This window comes from Brassica rapa, chromosome A07, assembly GCF_000309985.2.
Source record: "Brassica rapa cultivar Chiifu-401-42 chromosome A07, CAAS_Brap_v3.01, whole genome shotgun sequence".
NCBI lineage: Eukaryota > Viridiplantae > Streptophyta > Magnoliopsida > Brassicales > Brassicaceae > Brassica > Brassica rapa.
Window position 1 is genome coordinate 7607965 of NC_024801.2, and position 26766 is coordinate 7634730.

General features: G+C 34.3%; 5 protein-coding genes across 8 annotated transcripts; 3 read left to right on the forward strand and 2 right to left on the reverse strand.

The window, feature by feature from the left end:
• Nucleotides 1-379: 379 nt before the first annotated feature.
• On the reverse strand, nt 380-1880 carry LOC103828528 (transmembrane protein 256 homolog). 2 transcript variants are annotated; one of them, XM_009104128.3, is made up of 5 exons: nt 1633-1879; nt 1499-1569; nt 1314-1394; nt 1207-1250; nt 380-677 (listed from the first exon to the last, which is right to left on the reverse strand). In XM_009104128.3, exons 1-5 carry the CDS (start codon nt 1721-1723, stop codon nt 578-580), a joined length of 387 nt encoding a protein of 128 aa, XP_009102376.1. In that variant the 5' UTR covers nt 1724-1879; the 3' UTR covers nt 380-577. The 2 variants fall into 2 exon arrangements, with proteins under 2 accessions (XP_009102376.1, XP_033131637.1); XM_033275746.1 differs by having other exon boundaries at nt 1207-1394; nt 1633-1880.
• Nucleotides 1881-3061: 1181 nt separating this feature from the next.
• On the forward strand, nt 3062-7612 carry LOC103828848 (scarecrow-like protein 21). Its single transcript, XM_033275930.1, is given in 3 exon segments — nt 3062-3100; nt 3174-3247; nt 3249-7612. Coding segments are annotated over 3 exon segments (1284 nt in total). The 3' UTR covers nt 4420-7612.
• Nucleotides 7613-12881: 5269 nt separating this feature from the next.
• On the forward strand, nt 12882-15085 carry LOC103828530 (probable lipid-A-disaccharide synthase, mitochondrial). 3 transcript variants are annotated; one of them, XM_033275378.1, is made up of 8 exons: nt 12882-13187; nt 13281-13380; nt 13471-13576; nt 13725-13942; nt 14025-14088; nt 14170-14481; nt 14582-14708; nt 14795-15085. In XM_033275378.1, the coding sequence occupies exons 1-8, from the start codon at nt 12961-12963 to the stop codon at nt 14979-14981; spliced, it is 1341 nt and encodes a 446-aa protein (XP_033131269.1). In that variant the 5' UTR covers nt 12882-12960; the 3' UTR covers nt 14982-15085. The 3 variants fall into 3 exon arrangements, with proteins under 3 accessions (XP_033131269.1, XP_033131267.1, XP_033131268.1); XM_033275376.1 differs by having other exon boundaries at nt 14170-14411; nt 14482-14708; XM_033275377.1 differs by having other exon boundaries at nt 12961-13187; nt 14173-14411; nt 14482-14708; nt 14795-14981.
• A 42-nt stretch (nt 15086-15127) lies between these two features.
• LOC103828529 (protein-tyrosine-phosphatase IBR5) lies at nt 15128-17124 on the reverse strand. The gene is made up of 5 exons (XM_009104129.3): nt 16606-17124; nt 16042-16141; nt 15902-15959; nt 15627-15733; nt 15128-15532 (listed from the first exon to the last, which is right to left on the reverse strand). Exons 1-5 carry the CDS (start codon nt 16846-16848, stop codon nt 15261-15263), a joined length of 780 nt encoding a protein of 259 aa, XP_009102377.1. The 5' UTR covers nt 16849-17124; the 3' UTR covers nt 15128-15260.
• Nucleotides 17125-21082: 3958 nt separating this feature from the next.
• LOC103828531 (eukaryotic translation initiation factor 1A) lies at nt 21083-22428 on the forward strand. The gene is made up of 2 exons (XM_009104135.3): nt 21083-21331; nt 21860-22428. The coding sequence occupies exon 2, from the start codon at nt 21865-21867 to the stop codon at nt 22300-22302; it is 438 nt and encodes a 145-aa protein (XP_009102383.1). The 5' UTR covers nt 21083-21331; nt 21860-21864; the 3' UTR covers nt 22303-22428.
• Nucleotides 22429-26766: the final 4338 nt, after the last annotated feature.

Genomic DNA, 26766 nt, shown 5'->3' on the forward strand with positions numbered 1-26766 from the left:
CCGCAGACACCGGATCATGTGATACAAGCAGCCATAGATTGGACTTGTCAACAGAACGTAGTAGACTGTAGCAAGATTCAGCCTGGCCAACCTTGTTTCTTGTCCGCCCAACACTATCCTTGGTCATGCCTCTGTTGTTTTCAATACTTACTACCAGTATTATAAGGATAAAGGCGGTTCTTGTTATTTCCATAGGGCTAGATCTTGAACCATCACTGTCTGATTGGCTCATTATTTGATGATAGGTCATGGTTATTGCCACTTAAGTATGCCCCAAATTCTAAGGAAAGAGCAAAGATGACATGAAACCACCTTCTGCAACTAATGAAACAACTAATGCACTAATTCTGAATATTGAATAAGATGCATTGCATTAAGATAACACTAATATGGCCATTTATATAAATAATCCTTTCAGCAACAAATTCAACAAGTAAAGCACATAGGTAACATAATCTGGTCATTTAGATTTATTAAGCAATCTTTGAGGAGAAACATTCAGTTCATAAGTAACTTCATCAGTAGGATAAGGCACAAGAATGACCACAATTTGACAGTAAAGATAATTTGAAATTCTTTAGAAAAGTAGAGTTGCCCATGCAGCAATGAAAGCAAAGCCTCCGAATGGTGCCAATGTAGAAAACTTCCTGTCCTCGCGCAATGCTACCATGTAACACCTACAACATTGACGAACACGAAGCTTTTCACATATTCATACCTAGTAAAAGACCACCCACCCAAAAGTTTGAAACTGGAGTTACCTAGTAAGCGATCTAAAATATAAGTACTCACAATGAAAACCATATTTTTATTCTTTCAAATGAAAAAGAAAATCAAGAACACAGGGAGCAAACTATTTCATAAACATCGTGGATACTGCAAATATAATCATTAACTTAGATACAGAAGATTACATATGCTAATAAAAACTACTTCCGAGTTTTGGAAACATGTCAAAACGGATAAAATCTCCAAAATTTATTGCTCTAGCTAGGCTACAAAGTGTTGTGGCCAAACATTGATGGTGCCAGAGACTAGATTGTGTTCTGGAAACTCCAAATCACATTGAAGCAAAGTAACCTCAATTACAAGACATCTAACAAACATTCTAGCATAATATTTCTACCAACAGATCCATTCAAGAGTGTTATAAATTGCAAAATTCAAGGAAAAATGCCACACAAACCGAGAAAGAAAACAACTTACGTGCCGGAAAAGGCCACGATCCCAGCAGTCAACAAGCCACCAAACTGTGGAAGAAAGAGATATGTGTGAGGTATAAAGAGAGGAAAGAAGAGAAGGAAGAAGCTTACAATGTTGGGATATTTGGTACTAGGAGCAGAAACAAGAGCTGCAGTGTGAACCAAATGGTAAAGAGAAGCCGTTTGCCACACCTGATTTCAGATGATAACTTTGTTTTAGACTAAACCCAACACAAGAAGTGTAAAACCCAGATAGCTAAAATGTAAGAAAAGCAGCTGAATTTCGTAATCTGAACCTGTTTGTAAGAAGGGTTTTCTGGCTTAAAGACATGAGCACCGTAAGTTCCTAAACCAAGAGCAGCCATGCCTACAGTAGACGACGAAGTCAATACCTTCGTTACAGCACCAAATCAGAGATCTTTCTCCTTACCAGAAACGGCGGCGACTTTGTGCCATATCCGAGGATCCATCGATCGTCTTCCTCCCAAATCTCTTAGGTTGCTTCTTACGCAATTTCCCATTTGACAAGAGAGATGGGTCAACTCAAATTATAAAGTGGGTGGGTCGGGTCTTATTCGGGTTACGCTCCAAACGACGTCGTGTGAAGCGTGTTGTTTCTCTTTTACAGCCGCCCCTCACTAAAGATTCTTCCTATTGCTTTTTTTTTTTTTTTTTTTGAACAATTTTCTTCCTATTGCTTAGAGCTGAAAATTTTAATCTTTGCCTGCGGGTCCTGTTCCGTTTAATCTTTGCCTGCAGGTCCCGTTCTGTTTGACCTGCCGCGGGGCGGGTGCACGGGTCCCGTTCTATTTAATCCGCCAATCCGCAAATTAAAAAAAAATTTGAAAAAAAACATTTTCATAAAATATATAAAAAACAATAAATATTTTATAATTTTAATATAAATATATTATTTCTATAGTAATTTTGTAAAAATAACTATTATAAATAAAAAAAATTATTTTTAATTAAAATAATTATTATATAATTAGAAAATAATCATTTTTAATTTAAAATAACTATTTTTAATATAATTAAGATTACCTGCGGGTTTGGCGGGTTCCCTGCGGATTTTGGCGGGACGGGTGCGGATATAAAAAATTGTTGGATATGGGTCGGATATAGTTTTTGAATGGAAAAATGATTCAAACCGCGGCGGGGCGGGGCAGGACGGGTCGGGGCGTGTTGACCGCAAACCCAACACTACTATTGCTTCAACTGCCAGCTCTCTCTCTCTCTCTCTGCCCCTCTCTCTCTCTTCTCTCTCTTCTCTCTCTCTCTCTCTCTCTCTCTCTCTCTCTCTCTCTCTCTCTCTCTCTCTCTCTCTCTCTCTCTCTCTCTCTCTCTCCTCTCTCTCTTCTCTCTCCTCTCTCTCTCTCTCTCTCTCTCTCTCTCTCTCTCTCTCTCTTCTCTCTCTCTCTCCTCTCTCTTCTTCTCCTCTCTCTCTCTCTCTTCTCTCTCTCTTCTCTCTCTCTCTCTCTCTCTCTCTCTCTCTCTCTCTCCTCTCTCTTCTCTCGCTCTCTCTCTCTCTCTCTCTCTCTCTCCTCTCTCTCTCTCTTCTCTCTCTCTCTCTCTCTCTCTCTCTCTCTCTCTCTCTCTCTCTCTCTCTCTCTCTCTCTCTCTCTCTCTCTGCCTCTTGCAGAACAAAATCTGCTGTTGTTGAGTTCCGCCTAAACATCGCTTCTTTAACCGGCTAGAGGTTAGTTTTGTCATAAAAAAAATTTAACCTCTTCTGGTTGATTTTGATGCTCTTCTAATTCTTTCTCCAGTAAAGTTTACAGCAAACTCTGAAGAGCAATTGTATGATTGGAAAATAGAACTATAGTTTAGGATTGGAACTCATGTCTTGTTTATTGGAAATGTTGTTCATAGTTGAATTAGATTCGTATGGCCTTAATGTAGAGATTCATTGATCCTTTGGTTTATTTCAATGATACCAGATTTCGTTGTAAGAATTTTTTTGATGGAAAGTGTAAGAGACTTGAACAAAATCTGAGAGACGTTGAAGCAATAATGTTGCAGCCATTGCCAAAGATATCTGAGAGTTTCTGTCAATCATGAACACTCCATTTGGCCTGGAGATACAGATGATTTGATATTGATAGTGGATGCAATATCAAGGGGAGACTTGAAATGGGTATTGGTTGCTTGTGCTAAAGCTATTTCTGCGAACAACCTTCTACTGGCACAGTGGTGTATGGGAGAGTTACGTGGCATGATTTCAATATCTGGTGAGCCTATCCAGAGACTATGAGCTTACATGTTAGAAGGGCTAGTGGCTAGGCTCGCTACCACTGGTAGCTCCATATACAAATCTCTCCAATCCAGAGAACCAGAGAGTTGTGATTTCTTATCTTATGACTACCTTCTGCATGAGGTTTGCCCTTATTTCAAGTTTGGCTACATGTCAGCGAATGGAGCAATTGTCGAAGCAATGAAAGATGAGGAGAGAATCCACATTATTGACTTCGAAATTGGGGAAGGGAGCCAGTGGGTTGCACTTATACAGGCTTTTTCAGCTAGGCCTGGTGGGGCTCCTAATATCCGAATTATCGGTATTGGTGATGGATCCAAGTTGGTTGCAGTCAGGAGAAGACTAGAGAAACTCGCAAAGAAGTTCGATGTACCATTCAACTTTCATCCGGTTTCAGTGTCCAGTTGTGAAGTGGAAGCGGAAAATCTTGATGCCCGAATAGGCGAAGCACTTGGGGTCAACTTTGCTTACATGCTACACCATTTACCAGATGAGAGCGTAAGCACAGAAAATCACAGGGACCGGGTGCTGAGGATAGTCAAGAGTTTGTCACCTAAAGTGGTCACTCTCGTGGAACAAGAATGCAACACAAACACTTCTCCTTTCCTTCCTAGGTTCCTTGAGACATTAAGTTATTACACGGCAATGTTTGAATCCATCGACGTGATACTCCCAAGAAATCACAAAGAGAGGATCAACGTTGAGCAGCACTGCCTGGCGAGTAATGTTGTCAACATCATAGCTTGTGAAGGAGCTGAGAGAATCGAAAGGCATGAGCTTCTCGGGAAATGGAAGTCAAGGTTTTCCATGGCGGGTTTTGAGCCATACCCCTTGAGCTCAGTCGTTTCAGCCACCATTAGAGCCCTCTTAAAATATTACAACAACGGGTATGGGATTGAAGAAAGAGATGGTGCTCTGTACCTAGGTTGGATGGACAGAATCTTGGTCTCATCTTGTGCTTGAAAGTGAAAGAATAATTGTTTGTATTTCCAAAAATGTGATGCAAAAGATAGTATTGGAAATAACAGATGGTTTTCTCTCAATATCATTACTAAAGGTTGGATCAAATCATATACATCACCAATCTACGCACACATGCTCCATCGACAAAGAAAGACTCTTGTTGTACCACCAATTCCTATTTGAACCAAATCGAAATACACATATATAAAGATGGTAAGCATACTATTCCATTAAACACTACTCGGGTTCTGCCTGAACAACAAACTGTACATAGACTCTTGTTGTACTAATCTTAAACAGCCGTACATAATTTAACCAACAACACATGCGAAATGCCTTCGCTTTGACCATACTCTGCTTTGAGTATCTGTTCATGACTCTCCAGAGTTCTTGATGTATTCTCCTGACAAACAGTGATTTTATAATATGACTATAAAACAGAGAATGAGTATGAATAGTCACAGGATGAGTGACATATCGAGAGATATTGTGCAAATGAGGTCAAAGAACGTAGAGAGATCACATGGTGATTGCAAGATCAGTAAACAAGTATTTCGTGATCCCGGAAATTAACATGCCAAGAAAACGGGCATGGAAATCCCAATAGCAATGGCTTTGCTCCGGAATTGGCATATGATTGGCTGCTTGATCTTTGGTTACATCTGATCTGTCTTTTATTTGCTCCTTCGGTTTCGCATCCGAGAGTGGACCATCAACAAGACTTTCTTCAAGCCATTGGTCTTAGCTTTCTATTTCTGAGTGATTGTCATCGTGCTGGTCTTTTATAATGGTCTGAAGAGCTGAGCTCTGTGGAGTCTTGTTGACTTATATGTCTTAAGCATTTAGTTCATTGTCATCAACTTCCGAGTCCACCGTATTTATTATGAGTCACAATCCTTCTTGGTGGCATATCGTGGTCATGTGTTTACCTCGTATGATGTTATAAGCAAAACAAAATTTGCAACTCAACAAAGGAAAAGAAAAGGAATTTATCTAGCACATGCATCGAGAAAATAACGGGAAAATGAATTATTTGAACTCAACTTTTTGCGCCTTGATTTTTACGTACTTAAAACTAAATTGACGATAATAAAATTAGTCAACCTTTATCTATGTTGACTGAACGTCTGATATTTTACGATAATAAAATTAGTCAACATTTATCTATGTTGACTGAACAATTGATATACGTAGAGACTAGGTAATAACCCGCGCAAGTAGAGGTGTCAAAATGGGTCATGATCCATGGGTTAACCCAACCTAAATTGACTCATTAATCCAAATGAACTGTTTATTTTTGATCCAATGGTTTAATGGGTTAATAGGTTAATGAGTTAATAGGTTAATGGATTAACATGTTAAATAGGTTTATTGGGTTGGGTCAACTCCGACCCATTTAATTTTTAATTAAGAAAACCCAAAAGAAAAAAAAACTCACGTATCTCTCTCTCGCCATCTCTCTCTTTCGCCGTCTCTCATCTCACCATGAAAGGAGCTTGAAGCTCTCATCTCGCCGTCTCTCTCTCTGACCGTCTCTCTCTCTCTCTCTCTCTCTCTCTCTCTCTCTCTCTCCTCTCTCTCTCTCTCTCTCTCTCTCTCTCTCTCTCTCTCTCTCTCTCTCCCTCTCTCTCTCTCTCCCTCTCTCTCTCTCTCTCTCTTCTCTCTCTCTCTCTCTCTCTCTCTCTCTCTCTCCTCTCTCCTCTCTCTCTCTCTCTTCTCTCTCTCTCTCTCTCTCTCTCTCTCTCTCTCCTCTCTCTTCTCCTCTCTCTCTCTCTCTCTCTCTCTCTCTCTCTCTCTCTCTCTCGCCGTCTCTCTCTGCTTGGGTTCGTTTTTGCTTGGGTTTATGATTGTGTTCGTTTTTGCTTGGATTCGATCTATAGATTCACTTGGGTTTATGATTTCCTTGTTAATGGTTCTTTATCTCCTCCACAATTACTACATCACATCCCAATCCAATCCTCTTTTTTTGCTATAGTTTCGGTTTCTGAATTTTGGGAATGTAGAAAACTAAGCTAATTTTGTCTGTATGTCTGTTTATTTAGAATGTTAGTCTGATTGTGTCAAGTTTCTGTTTTGAGATTCTTGTATAGAACTTGTTATGCCCCATGTGATTTTTTTTCTCTTGGTGATAGAATCTGGAATGTACTAACATTGCCTCTGTTTTCAACTTGCTTATAAACCATATGACAGGAAGCTATTGATCTTCAAGAGTATTCTAATGCAAAGCTTGAGATGGTTACTTGTTAAGCATTGAGAAGCTCTGAATTTTGAGGTATGAATGTTGATGGGTTAATACAGCTTTGTTGATACTTTGTTGTGTGCATCTGTGTTGTCTCTGACTTGGCAGTGATCTTGTATTGAATTTCAGGTTGCTCTTCTTTGCAGTGAAACCCTCCTAATCTTTTTTCTTCCTCAAGTGCTGAACTTTAGATGAAGATGATGAAGATGAGATAGTCATTATCCGAGAGGCTCCAAGTCAAGCACTAACAACTCAAAATCAAGACCATGTTAGTACCATGGAACTATAGCTGGTAGTGGTCTCATCCCTCACATCAACTTTGCTTCTCTGTTTCTTAAGTGTTTTGAGAGTCTTTTAAATGTTATTTTGGTCTGTGAACTGGCGTCAGTTTGGTCTGTGATTTTCTTTTATCTGGTCTAGTTGTATAACTCTGCAAGATCATGTTATTTTTCTTCCTTGCGGATCTGTTAAATAGATATTGGCAAATTGTGTTGTGTGTATTTAGTTATGGTGCAGCTTGATGTAGTTATAACTCGTTTTAGTTATGTGTATTGTGTTGCAGCTTGATGTAGCTATAACTCGTTTTAGTTATGTGTATTGTGTTGTAGTTATGGTGCAGCTTGATTAGTTGATATAGCTGGTAAGATACTTCTTTGCTCAAACGTCACATATCTCTCGTGTACGTCACATATCTCTCGTGTTCCTTACTCCTCTATGCTAGTTTTTGATTCCTGTGGCATAATTTGAATCCTCAGGTAAACTGAAGAGTAACAAAGTGGTTTGTGATCCAATGCTCAAGTTTGAAATCGAGGAGATGAAGTTATCGAAGACTAGATTATAATGATGTTGGGTTGATATTATTCTCTTGTTTTGATCATGACAATACTCATGTTGGGTTGATACTTATACGGTTGATACTTATACTCATGACAATACTCATGTTGGTTTAATCAAGTTGGTTTTCAACTTAAAAATGGTTCATTAGAAAAATGTTGGGTTGATGGGTCAACCATTAACCCATTTAATTTAATGGGTCATGGGTCAATCCAACCCATTAAATAAATGGGTTGGGTTGACCCATGACCCATTAACAGTCAACCCATTTGGGTTATGGGTTAGGTTGACCCATTTGACCAATTTTGACACCCCTACGCGCAAGGCGCATAATGTGATTATTAGTTTCATTATTTTTAATAAAGAGACATTAATATGTTTAATCTGGATATCAGTTCGGTTTTAGGTTGTTTTTTTGGTTTTTAATTTCCTAAAATATAACTATCATTTTAAATCAATATTTATTTGATTTGTTTGGTTAAAATGTTTGATGTTTTTGGTTTTTTTTCCTGTGATAATCAAAAATTACTATTATTTGTTTGTTTTCATGTTATAAATCATAGATAGTCGTGATGTCGAATCATTTCTAAACGGATAATAGTTTTAAAAAAGGAAAAAAAAATTATTAAAACAAATTATTTTATTACAATTTGGTCGATAGTGAAAGAAGCATTAAGAAAAAGAATATTTTAACTTCCAAAAAATTAGATATTTCAGTTGTGGTAAATACTTAGTTATAAGGTGCTCACATCAATGTGCACATGTATGTGTATGTAAACTAATATAAAGATGGTTGATAAATATATAAAGATACTGTTAGTTAATATTAAATAACATTTTTTCAAAAAAATACATGAAAAATAAAATTCTTAAAATAAAATTATTTAAAACTAAAAATATTGTAAAATTTATATAAATTATAATATATATATAACTTATATATAATTCTTTAAATATATGTATATATATATATGCATATAACAGATCAAATTGGATATCCGTTCCTATAAATATTGATATTTGTGATTTGCTTTTTTTTACGGATATTGTATTTTAGTATTTGATTTGCTTCGTAAAGTAACGGATATCCAATTTTTTTTGTTTGAATTAAAACAGATAACGAATCGTCAACTATGTTTAACAGAAGATGACGTTAGTTTTAATTAAACATGTGGTTAAAATATGAAAAACACGCTCACCCTCAACCAAAAACTCAATTATTCTTTAAACTTTGTTCTTTTTCTTCTTCTTCGCTTTGATTTACCTTTATATCTACTACAAAAAAAAAGTACACATTCATAGCACAATACGATAGCTTGTTTACCAAATTGCTATCGTAGATGAGTTTGAAATTTTTGTGCTATAAAATAAACGCTATGAAAACATTTTAGTAAGCGGGAACCTAAAATCAGGTTTTCCGCCAAACACTTATCTCTTAAAATAAAATTTCAAAATACATTTTATAAATTAATATATATGCTTCTATAAATGACTTAGAATCTCTTATAATAATTTAAAACATCTGATAAGACTATATAAATAATTTTATAAATTTATTTATAATTTCATAAATGATTTATAAAGCATGCATGGAATTTATTAGACATTTATTAGACATTAATAGTTATTATGATACTTTATATACAAATATAAGGCTTTCTTTACGAATATAAAATCATTATATCAGTTCAAATAAACATTTTAGTTTCTTATTTTATGTATTTATAAATATATAAAAAAATTGATCACATTATTACTCTTTCGTAGTTTCAACAATTAGTTACCATAAACAATTATTTCTAAAATTATGTAGATTATTTGGAAAGTGATAATTGAATTATCCTTTCCTTTTAGATATAATTATAATAAATAAAATTAAAAATCATTGGCCAATCAAATTATAACAATTTGAAGAGTTCATTTATGATCGACACGTAATAAAAAATCACTTATGTGACTTGTCAATCAATATATAGTAGGTTTATATTTTTATAAATAATTTATAACATTTTATAAATTATTTTAAAATTCTGATTATTTTTTTCTTTAAACAATGATAAATAATTTAAAAATAATATTAATAAACATGTTTGGATTTTGTAATATTTAAAATAGTTATCATGTGATTATATTTGAATACAATTTATCAAGTAGAGTATAAAACTATTATAATTATCTTATATAAAATTTCCTTCATTATATTTTATAGTTTATAAATATTAAAAGTAATAAATAAAACATTATTAATCTTTTGATAATTTCGAGAATTAGTTTCGACAAATGGTTATTTGTAATATTCTTTAGATTATATGGCAAGTGATGTTAAATGATTTTAGACTTACTTTAATTTTTAGATCTAAATTAAATAAATAAAAATTAAGAACAATCGACCAATCAAATTATAACTTCTTAGCAACCCGACTTCGAGCAAGGGTGATGGCATTTTTGCTGTTTTTTAGCTTAAACTTAAATGAGGGGTAAATTTATCATTTACTTAGAATCTTCCTCATTAGTTTTTCTGGATTTTTAGCAACAAAAAATCGACATCTCCTGCAATTTTTACGAGTTTTAGATCGATTTCTTTGTTTTTCTTGTTATTTTCAAGTAAACTTCATGAATCTTATGTAGATTAGTTGTTTTGTAGGTTAAAACGAGTGAAATTGTAAGACGTTTTAGGAACTCCGATTTTTTGGCCGAGTTGTTGTAACTCGCCACGGTACTCAACCATTCAGCGATTTTCCGGGCGTTGATTCACCAACTCGGCCGAGTTTTAGAACATGGATATATATATAATTCATTGGCACTGAAAATGTATTATTATTCGGCTATTGTAGAAGGACATATCATAGCTCGAATTATGAATTATGAATCATAAACAATCTGGATAAAAAATAGTTGTGTTATAGTAATGTTATTAACGGCATTCATTTATTGCTATCGTATCTGCACATTTAACAATATAATATTAGTACCACTTTTGTCTTCGTTTATTATATTAATAAACGATACACAACTAACTCTTAACAATATGTAAATAATTAAAAATACATAAACAAAGAATAGAAGATAGACAAAAAGTTTAGCACCCAAAGACTCAAGTATAGATAAAAGCCCCGTTCAAAAACGCTCAGCAATGACCAAACATGGCGATTCCGTCCAACTCGGAAAACAAATCAGGTTCATCAAGATAATTCAAGTTTGAGTGTGTTTAAGTGTTTAAAATTGGATGTTAAGTAACAAATCTTCAACTCTGATGCATACATGATAAGAAAACAACATATAAATGGATTTGATTATGTTGAAATATTGTATGCAACACTGTTAAAAAAAGAAGACAGTAAGTGATTATATTTAAAATCTGCCATTAATAAAAAAAGAACAACAAAAAAGAGCTAAAGTGGGTTCAAACTCGTGACTTCCTCATTATAATGACATTATAGAAACCACTAGACCAGGTTGTCTCTTTTCTATTTTTCCTGTAAACATGTTTATAATATATATTTGTATCTGAAAACTAGAAAAATACTTAAAACTAGATTCAGCCTACTCCCCGACTTTCGGTTAAACTCACGTCTAGTGTAGTTTCGAACAGGGGATAAAAGTAAAGTTTTCAGCGGCAACATGAATTTCATAGTAATCAGTCAATATTCAGTAGCATGTAAATGTGATAATCGATCATTGACTTCGACAAGATTAATAAATGAAACAACTCGACTACATGAGTGTTAGATGTCGACAAACGGATGACATAACTAAAAGAAAAAAGAAGAGATTATCATTTAAATGAGTTTCAATATTCCTCATACAAGTATAACATTATGTGGCTTAGCTCTTCGCACGTCAGTTCATGATACTTATGTTTCCCAGTTGAAGATGCAAACCGTGTTCAACCCAGCCAAATAATCACTCACCAAGTAACTTTCGCTCAGCTTAACTCTGTTACGAATGAGCTCAAACTGCGCATGGTAGTGGCTAATCCCTTCAGTCTCTTGCAACTTCTTCAAACCTCTCCTTCTATAGAACCTTATATTGCTCCCATTCCTCAATGACATACACATCTTGTTCAGATTGAACAATAGATTGATGCCAAGCTGCTGCCATCTTATCAAAGTTAATAGAGGCTAAACCCACACGGATCTCCCTCGGTGTGTTATCAATCGCGACAAATTCCCCCACCTTAAACAACCACTCTTTCACATCGTCTCCGGTGAATCGAGGAAAGTCTACCTTCGCCAGACGCGTCATACCAGCGTAATTGTACGGGATCTGTTGCCGATGATGACGATTCTGATCATGATACTGAGTATCGGAAAAGTGCTGCACCGGATCGACGTTGTTTCGTTCACCACTCGTCGATGCGTTCATCGGATTGGAATTCGTCTGTATCAATCGAATCGCTTCGAAGATATCAGCGATCTTCGTCTCCACGAACAATTTCTGCTCCGATATTGCGCCTTCTAACGCCTGGATTCTAACGCCTGGATCCTTCCGCCGAACGTTTCTTCCACATCACAAGCTACAACCTCCTTCTGTTGTGCCTGTAATCGTGTTTCCGCCATAGATTCCAAGGTTTGTTTGGCATCTGATATCCTTGTAACAGTAAAATGTAACTATAGAATGTGATTCAATGTTATTCAATAAAGGATCACTCTATTTAGCCAATAGTATACTCAAAGAAACAACTCAAAAGCTAAACGAGAAGTTCATGAATCCAGAAAAATCAAGAGAGAGTACAACAATATTTTTCTGATTAACTTCTAAAAAATGATTAACTTCTTCTTATATCTCATATGTTTCTTCCGCGTGAACACTTAACGGCTCTGTTAACTTCTTTCTTTTGTAGTCGACACGTATCTCTTCTGTTAACTCGTAACAACCTTTCTTTTAACTCGTAACAATATTCCCGTTAACTTGTAACAACTTCTTCTTTAGCTTACACATGTCTCCTAAGTAGTTCCTATAGCATTATTTAAGCTGTCCATTGTTGCTCAAAAAAAAAAAAAAAAAAAGCAGCCTATTTTTTTTTTCTTTTTAAGTTGATTTATTATAATATTACAATTATATAAAGATTACATAGACAATCTGATAACCGACAATACTACATGTCGATATACGTCTAAATGCATCAGCTGAACCTTTCCTATGAAGATCAGGCATCACCAAGTTTTACTTGCAGCATGTTGAGCGGGTCCGGCCCTGTGCATGTGCTGGGAGCACATTTGCACAGGGTCCATTACTGAAATTTTGTAGTTTAGATTAGGGTCCAAAAAAATTTTAAATGTTTTTTTTTAAAAGAAAAAGAGCCCTAAATTTCTTTCTCTCTCTTTAAAAAGGCCTCAAATTTTTTTTTTGGCACAGGGCCCTACTAACAGCTGAGACGGGCCTGATGTTGAGCACTCGGTTCTTAAAGCTGATTTAGCAGTAATAAAAAGAGGTTGAAGTCTAGTTGGTGGTAGTTTTTGGAAAGGATGATGTTGCGAGTTTCAAAGATCAAACTCGGTTTCCCTCTCTTGACCCAAAGATTGGCGTCATTCGAAGCTAGGAAGAAATCGGTGATCGAAAAGGCGGCAGTCGATGGGGAGCTAAGAGTTTTCATCGTAGCTGGCGAAGTCTCCGGCGATAACATCGGCTCTCGTCTTATGTGCTCCCTCAAAAAGCTCTCTCCTTTACCCCTCCGTTTCCATGGAGTTGGAGGGTAAGCAAGCAAGCAAGCGTGTCTCTGGGGTTTGAAGGAAAATTGAAATCTCTCGTATAATTAAATTAACTCGATTGGTATTTATACTGTAAGATCAATGATGTGCAAGCAAGGATTGACTTCCTTGTTTCCCATGGAGGATTTGGCTGTAATGGGTTTGTGGGAGCTTTTGCCCCATCTTTATAAGTTCCGTGTGAGTCTTTTCTTTTTCTTTTTTCCTTTTGAGTTTAATGTCTTTTTTTTGATATAATAACCAACTTTAGTTTACTTCTTGAGATTGCAGGTGAAGTTGAAGGAGACGATTGATGCTGCAGCTATGTTTAAGCCACACGTTGTTGTGACTGTTGATTCAAAGGGCTTCTCTTTCCGTCTCCTTAAACAGTTAAGAGGTACACACAAACACAAGTTTTATTCATGGCAAGCTTAAGCTTATTCCGACCCTAGTCTCTAGGATAATGCTTTTAAGAGCTAAGAACTTCGGAATGAATGCTCATGTTAGGACAATGGAGGAGTGTTTTTTTTTTTTTGGCTTTGCAGCTAGATATAATCAGCAACACTTGGAGAATTCTGCCGTGCATTTTCATTATGTGGCACCGTCGTTCTGGGCCTGGAAAGGCGGAGAATCAAGGCTTGGAGGTCTGTCTGAGTTCGTTGATCATCTTTTCTGCATTCTTCCCAACGAGGAAAGTGTTTGTAGGGAGCATGGGGTGGAAGCAACCTTTGTTGGACATCCCCTTCTTGAGGATATCAACCTTGTACGCATCTCTCTTTCTCTCTACTTGTTCTTCAGTTTCCATGATACTCTCTTGGATTCCTTATTGCTCTCTGTTGATACAGGTGAGAACCTGCAAACCTCAGGAATCGAAGCTTGAGGGCTTGAGCAAATACTCGCTGCCATCTGGTAATGTGAATGATTGATTACATTGGTTTTTATCTACTTTTGTTGATTTTCTGATTGTTCTCCTGCTGCATCCGTTGAAAGAAGACTCCACGGTTATTTCGGTTCTACCTGGGAGTAGATTACAAGAAGTTGAAAGAATGCTACCAATATTTTCCAAAGCAATGAAGCTACTCAAAGACCCGTTTCCTAACCTAGTAACCCTCATCCACGTTGCATCCAACAGTCAAGTTGATCATTACATTGGTAAATCTCTCCCTCAGTGGCCTGTTCCAGCAATACTAGTCCCTAGTGGATCCACTCAACTTAAATATGATGCCTTTGGTGTAAGTCTCTCTCTGTCGGGGTGTCTCTTCTGTCTTGCTCCTCTCATTGTGTGGTGTTCCATAATAACAGGTGAGTCAAGCTGCGTTATGCACTTCAGGAACTGTTGCTGTTGAGTTGCAGCTTGCTTGTCTACCTTCCCTTGTAGCTTACCGAGCACATTTTTTAACAGAGCTGTTCATTCGTTACAAAGCCAAGATTCCTTACATTTCTCTCCCAAACATTTTGCTTGACTCCCCAATCATTCCTGAAGCTCTGTTTCGAGCTTGCAACCCTTCTAATCTCGCCTTGATTCTCGAGTAACACTTCTTTTTCTTTTTCATTTCTGCCCAATTTAACTGTATATTTGAGAAATGAGCATCATCATGATGATCTGAGATTGTAGGAGACTGCTATTGGATGAAGAGATGAGAGGAAAACAAGTTGTTGCTGCTGAAAAGTTGGCACGGCTCTTGCATCCATCAGAAAGCGGAATGAGCAGCAAATTGGTTCACTACAGTGATTTAGATTCTCATCGATATACACCAAGCAATTTAGCAGCTTCGACTATTCTCAGTTATGCCAAGCGATAGATGAATGTTTCTTGCTTGCAAGTATGCCATCCTTCAAACGAAAGGACCTCACTGTTGTTACTGCTAACTTGTCTTATTATATAACGGATTTTGTTTCACTCCAATCTGCATTCTTTTTTTCCAATATCTTTTTGGCAAAGATGCAAAACAACAAAGATTCATCTTATGCAATATCTCTCAAACTCTCTCAAGCATACAACAATATCCATGTACAGTTAAAAAAAAGGAAACATAATGTTTTTGGTTTGAATATTCATGCAAGAGAAAGATATTTTGGTATTAAGAGCCACCCATGATAGTATCATCGCCGGTTGTTGGCTTTGGTGGAGCTGCTCCAAAAGTGAATCCTTGAGGAATACTTGAAGCAGGGGACGAAAATATAGAAGAAGCAGAAGTATTGTTGAACATAGGGACTTGCGCTTGACTATTATTATTAACCTTAGGGAAACCAAACCCAAATGTTGGAGGATCGTTGATGTTCATCGCCGCCATCATCCCTTCTCTTGATCCAAGTATAGTCCGCTCAAACGCCTCCAGTTGTTGGTAGAACTCTGTGGGAATAAATAACAAAATAAAAAGTGTAAATAAACAGAGCAGTTTCGAGAACAATCAAGTTAAAATCTAAAAGTGTGAGTTAGAAGTTGCCTAGAGTTATGTCAGTTGTGGGTCTCCGTTGCTTAACCCACTGATGACTCTCAGCGAGTCTCCACCCTTTACGTTTCATCAAGTACGCTACAACAACCGCTGGTGATCTGTTTATAGTGAAATCAGTTTATGAGACCAAAAAAACACATCATGACAAAAAAAAAATCAGTTTTAAATCTGTAATAGCAGAGAAGAAAACACTTTATGAGACATAGTAAGTTAAGCAACCACAAAGTAAGACTTATAGTTGGAGTTGAATGATAAATGATACTCACCTGCTTTTTCCTGACATGCAGTGCACAAGAACACGTGCCTTGTCCTTCTCACATTGGTCTACAGAGTAAAATCAAACAGAATAAGAATAATTAAACAAAGATCAACGCTTTGGAGCTAGGAATATATATATGAATAAAACCTAGGAACTGGATAGCATCATCGAACTGTAAGACTTTCTCATCAGAGAGGCAATGGTAAGTGAATGAGTTCCTGTAGAGATTCTGGCACATAGGAACCGTCTGTTCGAACAAAAGCAGGATTAATGTTAATGTTCGATACTTTATAAAACACTCAAGTAGTAATATAGCAAGTACATGATAACTGATAAGCAAGATAACCGAAAGATTCATCTAGACTCTCTTATGTTTCTTTCAGCAAACCAATTTAATAACTTGGTTAAGACTAACCAATTAAATGATTAGATTGAGATTAAACCAATTATACACAGCTAACTCACAAACTTTAACCTAATTAAGCTTAAAGCTCTTACAGATTCATAACAAAACCATTAACGATATTCAATGATCCGGGTAACAACAAACCAATCCAATGATTAGACTGAGAGATTAAATCGATCACACAAGCTAAATTCACAAATTCGAAGAGTCGGTTAAGACTAAACCAAATCAATGATTTAAATAGAGGATAAACTAAATACACAATCCTTAACCAAATTCAAGAGATTCATGAGAAAGAAACTGACATTAAGAACGCGAGAAATTCCCTGAGTCTTGAGAACCTCAGAACGAGAGGCGTTGTCGTAGCTTCCGAGGTAGAGAAACTCCGGCAAGATCTCCGTCGGAAAAGCGCTCAACTGGACTTGCGGAGCCGCGACATCGGAGGAATCAGGCTTACGATGGCCACAGATTCCGCAGACTTCTCCTTCCTCGTACTTGTGATAGTGCCCACAAAGCGAACAAGGGTTCTCTCGCTCTCTCTTCCTCATAATTCAATTTACTGATCAAGAAGAACCCAAGATCAGATCAAATCACGAACTAGAGGAAAAGGAATCGAATAGGGCGAGTAGGGATAATATAGGAAGATGAAAAGATTGAATCTTTTTATAAACGAAAGAATCGGGAGGGAGGGAGGGAGACTTGAAGGAGTTTTGGGTTTCCGCGAGAGGAGAGAATAAAACAGATTATACGACTTGTCCTCTTCTCTTGCTTCTTCTTCTCTGACTCGCCTATAAACAGTTCGGATAGAGACATAACACGTGTAGTCAGATTTGTGTCAATCTCCTAATACTTGTCTAGTAGATATTTGTTAAATCTACATTTATAGCAGATTTACCTTTTTCATAAATTTTACAAAAAGAAATTTCTTTGCTTAGCAACCTTTTTCCTTTTTTAAAAAATTTGATAAAAATATGTACAATCTTGCATAAATTAGTCAGAGATTTTTACCCAAAAAAAAAAAATGTGAGATAAAATAGGGAAATACGTTAGGATAGCACTAAAAAAGTTTATATCACAAATATAAACTCAAAGAATCAAAATGACCAAAATGTTTCGTTAAAGAGGTAAACATACACTTATACTCCTATGGTTAACTAATTCAAACCTTAGGGTTTAGAGTTAAGGAATGTGGATTTTGGTTTGAGGTTTAAAATTTTATAAAATAAAAAATAAATATTAAAAATTTTAAAAATATTTTCAAAAAGTATTTTCGAATTACAAAAGAAAATTTGAAAAAAATAAAAAAAAAAAAAAAAAATTCGAAAAAACAAAATTAAAAAAAAAATTTATAAAAAAAATCGAATTTGAAAACATATAATCTAAAATTATAAAAAATATTTTTTTTATATATCTAGGATAGTAGTGTCTTTTTACCTATTAAATGAAACATTTTGGTCATTTTCCTCTTTGTGGTCTATTTTTGTGACCAAAACTTGAAAATTGTCTATTTATGAGAATTGTCCGATAAAATATATCAATTTAACTAATCAAAACAATATATTTCTCAACCATCTTAACATAAGTAACCATTTATTTAGTAAATTTGTATGAAACTATGATATCTTTTGATTGATTAATTAATATTAAATTTTGATATATGTAAAATTATTTTTATTTTTATTGATAAAATTTAGGGTAAATCTCTCAAAAGATCATAAAATAGGTTTTTGACCAAAATTGAAGTTGTGCAGTAAAGCATGAAGAATGGATCAAAAGTAATGTTTTATTGATTAATAGAGCATGAGTACATTGTATTGGTCCATAAGCCCTAGTTTACCTGCATGTATCTATAGTCGAAGTGTTCAATAGTCAATCTTTCTATTCTAGGGTTTAGGAGTCTTTTTATTGGTCTTTGTTGCCGAAATTTAGATTAGATCATTCCATCTAGTAGAAAACTTTTCATTTTATCTAGAGGTAGGAGGAAACCGCGACTCAGAAACTAGATGTTGTATGAAGGTTGATGTCATGATCTAAAAATGGAGAATGAATTCTTAGATTAATTATCTCGAACTGAACAAAATTTTCATGATAATAATTAAAAAGTCCATTATCTGACTTATCTAAGCTTCTTTTTTTACAATATTGAAACTCAGTAGATGGCCTACATAATCAGAACCGAACATAAATATAAACAAAGTGTTTCGACCGCACATGCATACATAATCTTCTTATGAATGTTTATTAGTTTAAACCAAACCAGGTTGATGAGTTATTATTTATATCTTTAAAAAACTAAATCAAACATCAAATTATTTCTATTTGATAAATTTGTTTATTAAAAACACTCAAATATTTAAAATATTATTAAAAATATCTTTATGCAAATATTTTTACTTGATTAATATTTAATTTAAAATTGTTGTATAATAGAAACATATTATTTCAAGATAAAAACAAAATATATATAAAATTATCTTATTTTTAAAATATATTATTAATATAAAATTCATTTTAATTATATCTATATATATAAAAATTCATTAAGATAACTACATAATATATAATAATTATCTTCTTTTTTAAAAATATGATATTATTAATATAAATTCCTTAATTATATAATAAAAAAATAAAAAAAATTTCATTAAGGGTAACAATGACATTAAACAGTCTAACTTTTAACGTGAGAACTTGAATGCGAAAAATAACTTCACAATAATAGTATAGATATATATATAAATATATATATATTATTATTAAAACTCAAGTATATTTTGGTACTATTTGGAAACATGAATACCAATATAAATGAGAACTAGGTTAAAATCCGCGTCTTGCGCGGGATAAATATTATATATAAATTAATTTTACGTATTATATGTTGTTTTACATATTATTAAATAATACATATATATATTGATAATTAAAAATTCAGTAACCATTACGTATATGATTAAATTGGTGCAAACACACAAATAAATTTTATTAATTCAAACAAACCTTTTTCTATTTTATATGATATAAAATTAAGTTTTAATGATATTAACATAGATGTATAGTATATTTTTAATATTGATATCTGTTAAGCGATATTTTATACTCATACTGTTTTTTGATAATTTTTATTTTTTATAACAAAAATTTTGAATCAACTGATAATAATTTTTTTTTTGTGGGAAGCTTAGTAGTTTTAGTTATTTATAATTTTAAAAACATTATGAAAACTTTTAAAACTAAAAATATTAAGTTGTCAATAATTGTTCAAAATTTTTATCAAAAAAAAAATCAAAGCAAATTTCGAAATTAAAATACATATGTATTTTTATATGGTACATAAGTTATTTTAAACAATATTAATATATTAATATTTATTAAATAAGACTTCTTATTATATAATTTGTAACCATTTATATCTTGTTATAATAAAAAATTTAAACCATGGATCAAAAAAATTTCAATGTGGGATTTTTACAAACTTTAGTCATTTATAATCGTTTTAAAAAATTCAAAATATAACATATACAAAAAAATATAAATTTTTACTATATATTCAATGTGGTTGTTTAATTTATTTTAATTGGTTAAAATTTAAAAAATGATAGAGAATAGACTAATTTCACCAAATCTTTATTATTCAAAATCATTAATTGTCATATATATTTTAGCCACATTTGGTAATTCCGTTATTTTTATTTAAGGAAACAATAAAGAACATTAATAATTCATTTATGATTAGTTTAATAAAAAGTTTATTATATATTTCGATGGACCAACATATTTTTCTAAAGATTCTAATAATGATTGTGGTGATGACATGTGGCTACAAAAAAATATTGTAATGCTTCTCTTTTAATATATAGGGGATTGTTTGAAAACATGGATAACATTATAAAAAATAGGCATGAGATCATTTTAGTAATTTCATTAATATAATTACATTAATTGTCTTTCCATATTTTACCCAGCTTAACAAATTCATTAATTATATTACCTTAACAATACATCACATCATTAATTATAATACCATAATAATAATAGTGCAAATTTTTATTTATTAGTTAAATAACATTAACTTTATGCCAGTTATAAAATCAAAATGTAAAATAACTGGCTTTTGCGTATGGTTAAACGTTCGGTTTAGTTTGTTTCACTAAAAAAATTATTTTAATATCAATCAGGTGGAAAATTACGTAGCCCAAAACATAATTAAAAGATATTTTTTGTGAATAAAATAATAAATAAAATCAAAATAATAAAATATCTATTACATTTATGTCACTTAATTTTTTCACTCCATATAATTTTTTTACTAATCAACTTTTTTCTAATTCACTTAATTTAGCTAAACACATAAAAATATTAAGTTTTTATTAGTTTATAAAATCAATTAGGCATTAACATTGCCTATCCATTTAGGTACAAAATTTTTTTCGGGTAAATGTTTTTTTTTAATTTAGACCCTGTTTTTTATGTGTGAGTTTTGAGTTTGGTCCTTCTGAGTCTGGATGATTTCAGTTTTGATGTATAGGAATCTAAAAATATCTAAATAACAAATGTATTTGAAACGGATTCTCATATTTATACCAAAAATAACCATATTAACCACTTCAGTCAACGATTTTTGAATACAATTAGTTATTTTCCAATTCATCTAAAATATATAACACTAATTATGTAAAACAAATATCAACGTATAAAAATGTAATAACCAATATTCGCGCGAATGTGCGGGTCAATCTATGGTTTGGATTTAAAGTTGGACCTTTTCCGAATAACTCACTGACGCGAACTACCAAACCGTACCGGTCGAAATTGACGAAATGCGCAGGCCAAGACCGATGAGGGGTATGGTTTGGTAATAAAACCTAAAACAAAAGGGAATTAAAATACGTGTCCTCCACTATATAACATGTCTAGAAAGATCGATATCACTTCGCAGCCGCACAGCTGAGCAGAAAACGTTGATCCAAATTGAAAGACGACTTTGCGAATCTTATCTCAGCCAAGGAGTTAATTGATCGCCTTTTAGTGGGTAAGCCTCGTTTTATGTTTTGCCTGCAGATTTAGGATTTTCTAGTGGTTAAAAATCAGTGATTAAGGCTGCGGCGAAGGTCTATGTATCTCCGATGATCTTTCTTGAATTGATTTTCCTCGGGTTTAAATTCATGAAAAGTCTTGTTTTTCTGAAATATTGCTTAATCTGAATTCAAAGTTTTTTTTTTTTTTTGGAAACCCTAGATGGGCATCTACAGTTTCGTTAGGAATAGCTTATCGTGTTACTCTGTTTGGAGTTTTGTTTCGATTATCGTAGTTTTTTTTTTTTTTTTTTTTTTTTTTTTTTTTCCGATTATCGTAGTTGAGTGAAGAACTTGTGCTGAACCAGCTTATGTTGTTAGTGTTTGGCTTTTTGTTTTTTAGATTATTAGTCATTGCTGGAGCTTGATATTCAGTTGTCTGCTTTTGCTAAGAGTCTATTTGGAGTTAAGAGAGAAGAGTTTCGCTTCTCATATTTTAAGACAGAACATTGAACTGAATCCGATTATAATATTATTTTGGCAGTTACTATGCCGAAGAACAAGGGAAAGGGAGGAAAAAACAGGAAGAGAGGAAAGAACGAAGCTGACGATGAGAAGCGGGAGCTTATTTTCAAGGAAGATGGACAAGAATACGCTCAAGTCCTTCGTATGCTTGGTAATGGAAGATGTGAGTGTATGTGCATCGATGGCAATAAACGTCTCTGCCATATCCGTGGTAAGATGCACAAGAAGGTTTGGATTGCAGCAGGTGACATCGTACTTGTTGGTCTGAGAGACTACCAAGATGACAAAGCTGATGTCATCCTTAAGTACATGTCTGATGAGGCCAGGCTTCTCAAGGCATATGGTGAGCTTCCGGAGAATACTCGTCTTAACGAAGGAATTGTTGGTGATCTCGAAGAGGATGATGACAATCTGGCCGAGGACTATGTTGAGTTTGAGGACGAGGATATCGATAGGATCTAAGGTGTTGTTTGGTTTTTATTTACCTTTTCCGTTTGTATTTTTAATTTAAGACGCATGACTTCTGAGTTTACGAAGAAACTGGTGGTTATATATGTGTTTTGTTCTTGTTGCATTAGTTTCTTGTCGCATTCTGTTCTATTGATGCACGTTATGATCAGAAACTTATAAAAAGGAGTAACAAACTAACATCACATCGAAGATTTGATTAAGCCATTTGCTTATTATAAGTCTTAACACATCTGAAAAGTTATCGAAAAACCAAGTTAGAATGAAGAGGGCACCAAAAATTAAAATCTATTCGAGTAAGAAGACAATCATTAACTTCTCTTGGAGGATCACATATCTTATGAAGTAATAACTTATCTGACCGGGACTCGAATCGAATCTCAGTCTTCATCTTCCTGATGGACTCCTCACATTTCTTGTTCAAATCCATCGAACTTTAGAAACTATTATTTATCTCATCATCATGATCATCTATTCTAATGATAGCAAGGTCTTGTATCACAATACCTTCATCATCACCAGCCTCAACAACAAGTACAACCTCTTCTCCTCCTAAGAGATTAACCCTTCTTCTTGTTTCTTCTTTAGATACACACCATTCTCCTAATGCCACACTTGATGAGTTGGGGAATGAATCTTCCAAATTAAATTTACATGAGTTGTCTATTGATAAGATATAAAGAATTTCTGTAGCTAGTGTTGCATTGGGACCATAATCCTCTATTTATAGAATTTGAAATTCTAGTTTGATATCCACGTACAAATATTTCATAATACTTAATCATCTACCTTATTCACAATAGTAGATATTTAAATAGGCTAATTAATTAATGGCTTTATCACATTTAATCCTTAACATATGTATCCTCACCAAATGATCTTACCATCGCCCACTAGATCATATATGCACCTTATAATGTGATAAACTGTATGAGTGATCTTTACGCCATTAATTCCATGAGCATCAATAATCTCGTCCATTGATTATACCAAGATAGGATTATGGTGGCTTTCCGTACAATACTTTCATAACTACACCTTTCACGGTCATTAACATTAGTACAACCAAATGACATAGAGCAGTTATGAAACATGTGGCATGAAAATCACATGAAAGGTGGTCAGTACATACTGATCACTGTAAAAGTAAGATCAACTTAACTTTATGAGAAATATCCTTATATAGCACTAAAACGTTTTTGTCACAAATATAGTCTCAAATAATCAAACCAAAACAGTTCATTAAATATGTAAATATACACTTATGCCCATATCATTAACTAATCTAGATCTTAGAGTTTATAGTAAGGGGTGAGGTTTTGGGGTGGAGTTCAATATTTTTAAAAAATATATTAAAAGTTTTAAAATAAAAAATTTACGAATATTTTCAAACATCATTTTTGAATTTCAAAAAGAAACTTTGAAACAAAATAAAAAATAATTTGACAAAAGAAATTTATAAAAGGTCCGAATTTGAAAACATACAATTCGAAACTATAGAAAAAAATATTATTTTTTATTTCTTTTTTATTTATTTTATTTATTTATATTTATATATCTAGAGCACAAGAGTATTTTTGCCTCTTTAATGAAACATATTTAATCATTTTCTTGCTTGAGAGTTCTTTTTGTGAGAACAACTAAAAATAGTCTTTTTTTTTTTTTGACAGCAAGATATTCACAGACTCATATTGACTCTGTAAACCAAATCGGCAACTCTGCATCCATATGAACGACGAAAGACGGTTGTTTCCTAGCACTACGTGCCAAGCTATCCGCCATTAGGTTCTCCGTTCGGGGTACATGGACGACGTCTGAGTTGATGAAGCTTCTTCGTAAAAGCTTGATATCTTCTAGGTAGCTTTCAAATGCTGGCAATTCTTCTGGTTCCGAAACCATCTTCACCAATTGAGAACAATCCGTTGCAAACGTAACCTGAAACTGTCGTAAGTTCTTCATACATTCCATTGCCCAAATCAACGCCTCCACCTCCGAGTGAAGAGGTGATAGACACGCCCTTACATTCCTTGCTCCCAATAAACCATCAAAACCCGGTAAGGTACTATACCATCCTTGTCCCGAAAATAGTTCCTTCTCTTTCCACGAACCATCTATAAAACACTATCGTCCTGTAGTTTCTAATATAGGTCTGGTCTGCACTTGCCTCTCCCTTCTTTGATCAGTGATTACCTGTGCTTCAGTCCAAAGTGTCGATTCTACTTCTGCTAATCTAAGTGTTTCCCTTGGATCAATATCCAGATTACTAAAAACTTTATTGTTCCGACCTTTCCATATATACCATAATATCCATGCGAATTGGTGGTCATCCATCTTTGGAGTAACTCTCCAAAAAAGATGATCCATGTTACCAAAAAACGAACAAGTAGGAAAAGAATTTGGATTCGATGGTATATTAGATAATGCCCACACTTGACGTGCTGGAGGGCATTCAAAAAACACATGATTTATTGATTCCTCCGGGTCTCCGCATCTAGAACAACAAATATCCCCTTGTAGTCCTCTCCCCCGAAGATTCTTCATTACCGCTATACAACCTGAAAAGAGTTGCCATAAAAAATGCTTTAACTTCGGCGGGCACCGCATTTCCCAACAGAAAGCTTTTAACGTATCCACTGTGGGCCCATAAAATTCTGGTGGTTTTTCCTTGTCAGGATAGACCCGTTCCACTTGATACCCTGATTTGACCGAATATTTTCCATTATTAGTGAAATGCCATCCATTCCTATCTTCCATCTGATGTCTACTTAATGGAATACTTTCAATAATTTGTGCATCATGAGGATCCACCAAAGCCTTAATTGCCTCAAGATTCCAAGTTCGGGATTCCAAATTAATGAGGGAATCCAATGTGAGATCCGTGTAACTGTTGTGAAAATTTTTGTTTGCTGGTCTCGGGCGAGTGGCTGGGATCCAAGGATCATTCCATACCGAAATAGATGAACCTGTTCCCACCCTTTTAATTAGTCCTTTACAAACCAGAGATCTAGCAGAGATCATACTTCTCCAGCCATATGACGGGGAGTAAGATCGGATTGGTTCAAGGGGTGAAGCATTCCTATAGTACCGTCCTTTAAAAACTCTAGAGAAAAGAGTGTTTGGCTTCTCAATCAGCCTCCACAATTGCTTTCCAAGCATCGCCGTGTTAAAATTCATAAGATCCTTAAAACCTAAACCACCACTGTCTTTAGGGAGACATAACTTATCCCATGATTTCCATAACTAAAAACAGTCTATTTAAGAGAATTGGCCTAACTTTATTGTACAAAGTGTCGGATGAAGACTTTAAACTTTATTTCAAATCAGAAAATGTGCATAATACAACGAAAACATAGAACATAAACCAAACAGGAAACTCCCATTAAACCGAATGATCCTCAAACATTGACATACCAATACGAGCAGTATGCTCATGAAACACCTTGGGCAACATGCCTTTTGTAAGAGGATCCACAATCATAGAATTTGTTCCTAAGTTTTTAATAGAAAATCTCCCAAGAAATGCACTCGAAGGTTGGTGAAAGGATAAGCTTTGACCCAAAGATGGATCAAAGGAAAGGTGGATCGATGGTTCTTCAGTATAAGGCTGCGGAAGGCCGGATACTTGCTGGGTTGGTCTTAGTCCGTGAGAGGCAGCCCCACTAGTGAACAAGACCGTGCTTATGGAGATCACTCTCGTAGCATTACGATGTTCCAAAGAACAAAGGATTCAACAAATTTAAAAAGTAGATTTTTATTAAAAGGGTTGAATGCATAAAAACAATACAAAGCAAGCCTTTATATAATAGGCAATATGTAGAATTAAATAATCTAGTCAATCCTTGAAACTATAAAGCTCTTTAAACTATGAAGACTTGACTAGGAATATTGAATTGACCAAAGACCAAAACTGTTGACCGAATTTAGGAAATTATGTTCGCAGAATTCCTTGGCTGGTCGCATCCTTTTGCATGATCGACGGTCTCTGAATTGCCGTCAGATTGATATATTATACGACATTGGCTTGTATTTTCTTGGTGGACCTTTCTTCTTTGGACTTCTTTTGATTTGCTTGATGCTGAACAAGGTCACATCAGTTTTCTATGGTAAAATTTCCTTTGTACCCATTCCTTAACAACTCGGTACTTAATGTATACAAACTTTGCCCTCAAAGACCTCATATTGTTGTTAGAATACATAACAGCTGCCTTATTGTCACAGTACAACTTGAGTGGTCTTTCAATTCCCTCAAAAATCTTAGGTGTGTGACCAAATTCCATAGTCAAATTCTCTCAGTTAATGCCTTGCAAACTGCTACCAGTTCTGCTGCCGTTGTCGACGATGTTACGAGTGATTGTTTAGCACTACGCCACGAGATCGCTCCCACCGACCAACAGAAAAACATAACCTAATGTAGACTTTCTACTATTTTTGCATCCCGCAAAATCAGAGTTAGAATAC

Excerpts from the sequence above, each read along its gene's own strand:
- LOC103828528 (XM_033275746.1), bottom strand. The coding sequence starts at position 1,723 with ATGGGAAATTGCGTAAGAAGCAACCTAAGAGATTTGGGAGGAAGACGA. Across the intron at positions 1,395-1,498 it reads AAAACCCTTCTTACAAACAG|GTGTGGCAAACGGCTTCTCT; the intron begins GTTCAGATTACG and ends ATCTGAAATCAG. Across the intron at positions 678-1,206 it reads ATCGTGGCCTTTTCCGGCAC|GTGTTACATGGTAGCATTGC; the intron begins GTAAGTTGTTTT and ends TCAATGTTGTAG.
- LOC103828530 (XM_033275376.1), top strand. The coding sequence starts at position 12,961 with ATGATGTTGCGAGTTTCAAAGATCAAACTCGGTTTCCCTCTCTTGACC. Across the intron at positions 14,089-14,169 it reads CAAATACTCGCTGCCATCTG|AAGACTCCACGGTTATTTCG; the intron begins GTAATGTGAATG and ends ATCCGTTGAAAG. Across the intron at positions 14,412-14,481 it reads TTAAATATGATGCCTTTGGT|GTGAGTCAAGCTGCGTTATG; the intron begins GTAAGTCTCTCT and ends CCATAATAACAG.
- LOC103828529 (XM_009104129.3), bottom strand. The coding sequence starts at position 16,848 with ATGAGGAAGAGAGAGCGAGAGAACCCTTGTTCGCTTTGTGGGCACTAT. Across the intron at positions 15,960-16,041 it reads TGATGCTATCCAGTTCCTAG|ACCAATGTGAGAAGGACAAG; the intron begins GTTTTATTCATA and ends TTTACTCTGTAG. Across the intron at positions 15,533-15,626 it reads CACAACTGACATAACTCTAG|AGTTCTACCAACAACTGGAG; the intron begins GCAACTTCTAAC and ends TTATTCCCACAG.
- LOC103828531 (XM_009104135.3), top strand. The coding sequence starts at position 21,865 with ATGCCGAAGAACAAGGGAAAGGGAGGAAAAAACAGGAAGAGAGGAAAG.